Source organism: Tarenaya hassleriana, unplaced genomic scaffold (assembly GCF_000463585.1).
Source record: "Tarenaya hassleriana unplaced genomic scaffold, ASM46358v1 Cleome90, whole genome shotgun sequence".
Classification (NCBI taxonomy): domain Eukaryota; kingdom Viridiplantae; phylum Streptophyta; class Magnoliopsida; order Brassicales; family Cleomaceae; genus Tarenaya; species Tarenaya hassleriana.
In genome coordinates, this window is record NW_010971390.1 from 154,867 (window position 1) to 159,407 (window position 4,541).

Consider the following 4,541-nt stretch of genomic DNA (forward strand, 5'->3'; position numbering starts at 1 on the left):
ATTGAGAGGTGACATCAATGCCGGAGTGGGGACACGCCTAGCATCGAGAGGTGCCATCGATGCTAGGGTGGGGTGATGTGTTCGGGCGGAGAAAATAAAAAGATACTTATGCCGGATTCCGAGTGTGTGCGGAGTAGATGGAATCCGAGGAGAGAGGTGGTTGTGCTACGCACATGGGGAGTACCTACCTACGCATGGTGCGCGTAGAGACGATTTGACGGACTCTGTCCTGCGACTTGTCGTACGGCCGACTTGTCGTACGGACTTGATTGTGATTGCTGCGTGCTTACAGTGATTTATGTGTTCAATTCCTGTTTATTAGAATATTAGTACATACACACATATATCTATATGTTTGTGCTTTCCCTGGCACCATGAGAATGGAACTCCGGGTTACGCCCGAGTTCACTCTCTAAGCAATTAGCTTAGGACGTTGTTACGCAACGTTTCAGGTCGTGAGCAGCAGTAGCCGAGGAGCGGACATCGAGGACTGGTGTGACCTGCCGTGTGATCATGTATAATTATTCTCTACGGTACATTTACGTTTTCGGGGAACGGTTTGTGTTATATCGGTGGTAGACTTTTATGGTTTGTAATAATGTGATACTACCACTGTGTATGTATAATTACCACTGGAATAATGTACCGTATATGTATGTAAGAAAGTTTCTTCCGCTGAACTCTCAAAATAAAAGTTTTAAATTCCCGCGGATTTTTGGAAATGCGATTTTTATTTTACTTGTCCATGTGGCGCAACTCGTATTGCGGGATACGGGTTTCGGGTGTCACATCCGCAATCGCAACGATTACGATTTTTGGCGATTACGGGTGATTAAAAAAGTGATTGCTGGAATCGTAATCACCCGCAATCGCAACAAAACATCAATATTCTAATCGCAACTAAAAAATTGCGTTACGATAGCGTTTTGTAGCGTTTTGATTAAATGACCAAAATACCTTTAATATTAATTAGTATATATATACATACATATCATATTAATATATAAAGAACTTACGTATGTATGTGTATATATACATATATATATAATACATATATATATATACATACACACATACATACATATATACATACAAACATACATATATATATACATACATACATCTATATACACGTACACATACATATATACACACGTATATATATAAACATATACATACATACATATATACACACATACATACATATATATATACAAACACATATACACATACATACATACATATATATATACATATATACATACATACATATATATACACAAACAATCATATATACATACATACATCTATATACACATATACATATATAAATATATACATACGTACATATATATATATACACATACATATACATACATACATATATACACACACATACATATATATATATACATATATACATATATATATATATATTTGATATTGTTTGGTTTTACCAATAAATATTTTTAATATTAAAATTATCTTTGAAAATAAATTAAATTGATAACAAAATAATATTTTCAATTTTATAATTAATTATTTATAAATTTAATAATTATTTGATATTAAATAATAGTAAAAAAACTAATTAAAAATATTTTAAAAATGGTTAGTATTATATATAATGATGTATTTTTTTTTGTAATTTAAATCAAATCGCAATCGCAATCGTTGTCAACCAATCGTTCTAAATCGTAATCACTCGCAATCCCTACCAACAACAGTTTTTTTATCAATCAGTACCAATCGCCTAGAATCATCAGCAAACGCATCATAAACACCTGCAATCACCGCGATTGCGACTTCTGGCGATTACGGGTGATTAAAAAAGTGATTGTTAGAATCGTAATCGCCCGCAATCGCAACAAAACATCAATATTCTAATCGCAACTAAAAGATTGCGTTACGATAGCGTTTTGATTAAATGATCAAAATACCCTAAATTAATTAGTATATATATATACATACATATCATATTAATATATAAAGAACTTACGTATGTGTAAATATATATATATATATATATATATATAATACATATATATATACATACATACATACATATATACATATAAATATACATATATATACATACATACATACATCTATACACACGTACACATACATACATATACATATATATACATATATACACACGTACATATATAAACATATACATACATACATATACACACATATATACACACATACATACATATATATACAGACACATATACACATACATACATATATACATACACATATATACATACATACATATATACACACATACATATATATACACAAACAATCATATATACATACATACATCTATATACACATAAACATGCATACATATATACACATATACATATATAAATATATACATACATACATATATATACACATACATATATATACATGTGTACATATACATACACGTATATATATATATATTTGATATTGTTTGGTTTTACCAATAAATATTTTTAATATTAAAATTATCTTTGAAAATAAATTAAATGGATAACAAAATAATATTTTCAATTTTATAATTAATTATTTATAAATTTAATAATTATTTGATATTAAATAATAGTAAAAAAACTAATTAAAAATATTTTAAAAATGGTTAGTATTGTATATAATGATGTATTTTTTTTATAATTTAAATCAAATCGTAATCGCAATCGCTGTCAACCAATCGTTCTAAATCGTAATCACTCGCAATCGCTACCAACAACAATTTTTTTACCAGTCAGTACCAATCGCCTAGAATCACCAGCAAATGCATCATAAACGTCCGCAATCATCGTGATTGCGATTGCGATTCCACCAGTCAACACCTCAGTCCCGAGCGATTTAAAAAATTAAAAAAAAACAACGATAATCTGATCCTCCCGTGATCAAATCTAATGAGTTGTTTCTGTCTTTTTTTTTTCTTTTTTTTTTTACAAACTCCCATATTTTGTATAATCTAAAAGTTCGCTCCAAGAATAGAAAGATCCACGTGAATAGCTATCCCCAAATAAAAATTTGAATCAAGATTAAAGTCTCTTTTTTTTATCGATTGAATTACTTAATCTTAGATTTTAAATTCTCATATTAAAACTTTTGTTTAGCTTCGAAATGATATTTATAGGTTCATTATTATTTTATCCCGGAGTTTAAAGTAATCCCATGACTAAAGGAACTAATCACTAATTCATTAGCCAATTTTAAGCAGACGTAATTAAAATTAAAAAGTTAGTGAGGGATCGATTAATTATTAAACACAATAATAAAATTCAAAAAATGAAAGAAAAAAATACATAAAAACTCGAGTGAAGTGTGAATCGCTAGCTAAAATTATACATATCGTGTCGCGTAGCTAAACGCTTTGTCCATCAACTGGGTAGGGACCACACAGTCCAACTTCCGACACGCGCCACGCGCTACACTACTCGCGCGTGTGGGGTTGGTAAATATCTCACACACATGGATGGGACCACGACGGGGCACCTGTATGGGTCCTACATCCCGTGACGGTAAATATCACAGCCAACGCTTTTATAAAGCACGACTCTGCCACGTCACCATATCTGTCACCGTCGCCGTTACTCTCTCTTTCTCTCTTTATATATTCCACGCTTTTGTTCACCGTCTTCTTCTACCTCCAGACTGCGACTCCGTGAGCTGAGGGAGAAACCAAAAAAAAAAAAAATGGAGGCTAATAGCAACAGCAACGTTATCGCACCTTTCGTTGCGAAGACTTATCACATGGTCAACGATCCGACGACCGATATGCTCGTTACCTGGGGATGTGCCAACAACAGCTTCATCGTCTTCGACCCTTTGGATTTCTCTCACCGGATCTTGCCCTCTTACTTCAAACACAACAACTTCAGTAGCTTCGTTCGACAACTCAATACTTATGTACGTGTCCTGTATGATTATGTTTTACGCCTGAATCCTTGTTCTCCACCTGATTTTGGCGTGACCCAATTAATTGAAACTTTTCCTGGGGTTTCGGAATGATTTTTTTGGGTCCCGAGGTACTCAAGATGATGTTTTGTATTCGATTCTTTGTTGTTCACTCGATTTCTTGGGGACCCAGATGAAAAGTTCTGTTCTTTCAGGTGTTTCGGAGTTCATGTTTGTGGTTTCTTACCTGCGTACGATGATGTTTTATATCCGAATCGTTGCTTTTCACACTATTTCGTCGAGACCCAGATGAAAAATTCTGATTTCTTTGTGGTTACTGCAGGGGTTTAGGAAGGTGGATCCGGACCGGTGGGAGTTCGCGAACGAGCACTTCCTACGGGGGCAGAAACATCTGCTGAAGAACATAGCGCGTAGAAAGCTCGCGCGTGATGTGTACGCAGAGTCAGTGGACGACGGCGAGATCGTGAAGGAGATAGGGAGGTTGAAGGAGGAGCAGAGGGAGCTCGAGGAGGAGATGGAGAGGATGAGCCGCCGTCTCGAAGCGACGGAGCGGCGGCCGAGCCAGATGATGGCTAATATTATTAAATATTAGGGATTGATGATGTGGCAGATGA

At 34.0% G+C, this 4,541-nt stretch overlaps 1 protein-coding gene across 1 annotated transcript in view; it reads left to right on the plus strand.

Moving 5' to 3' along the window:
• The first annotated feature begins 3,316 nt into the window (after nt 1-3,316).
• LOC104804588 (heat stress transcription factor C-1-like) overlaps nt 3,317-4,541 on the plus strand; it is a 2,127-nt gene continuing 902 nt past the window's right edge. The window contains exons 1-2 of the mRNA XM_010528903.2: nt 3,317-3,918; nt 4,250-4,492. Of these exons, the coding sequence (XP_010527205.1) occupies nt 3,706-3,918; nt 4,250-4,492 (456 nt within the window). The 5' untranslated portion in view covers nt 3,317-3,705. The remainder of the gene's footprint in view (nt 3,919-4,249; nt 4,493-4,541) is intronic.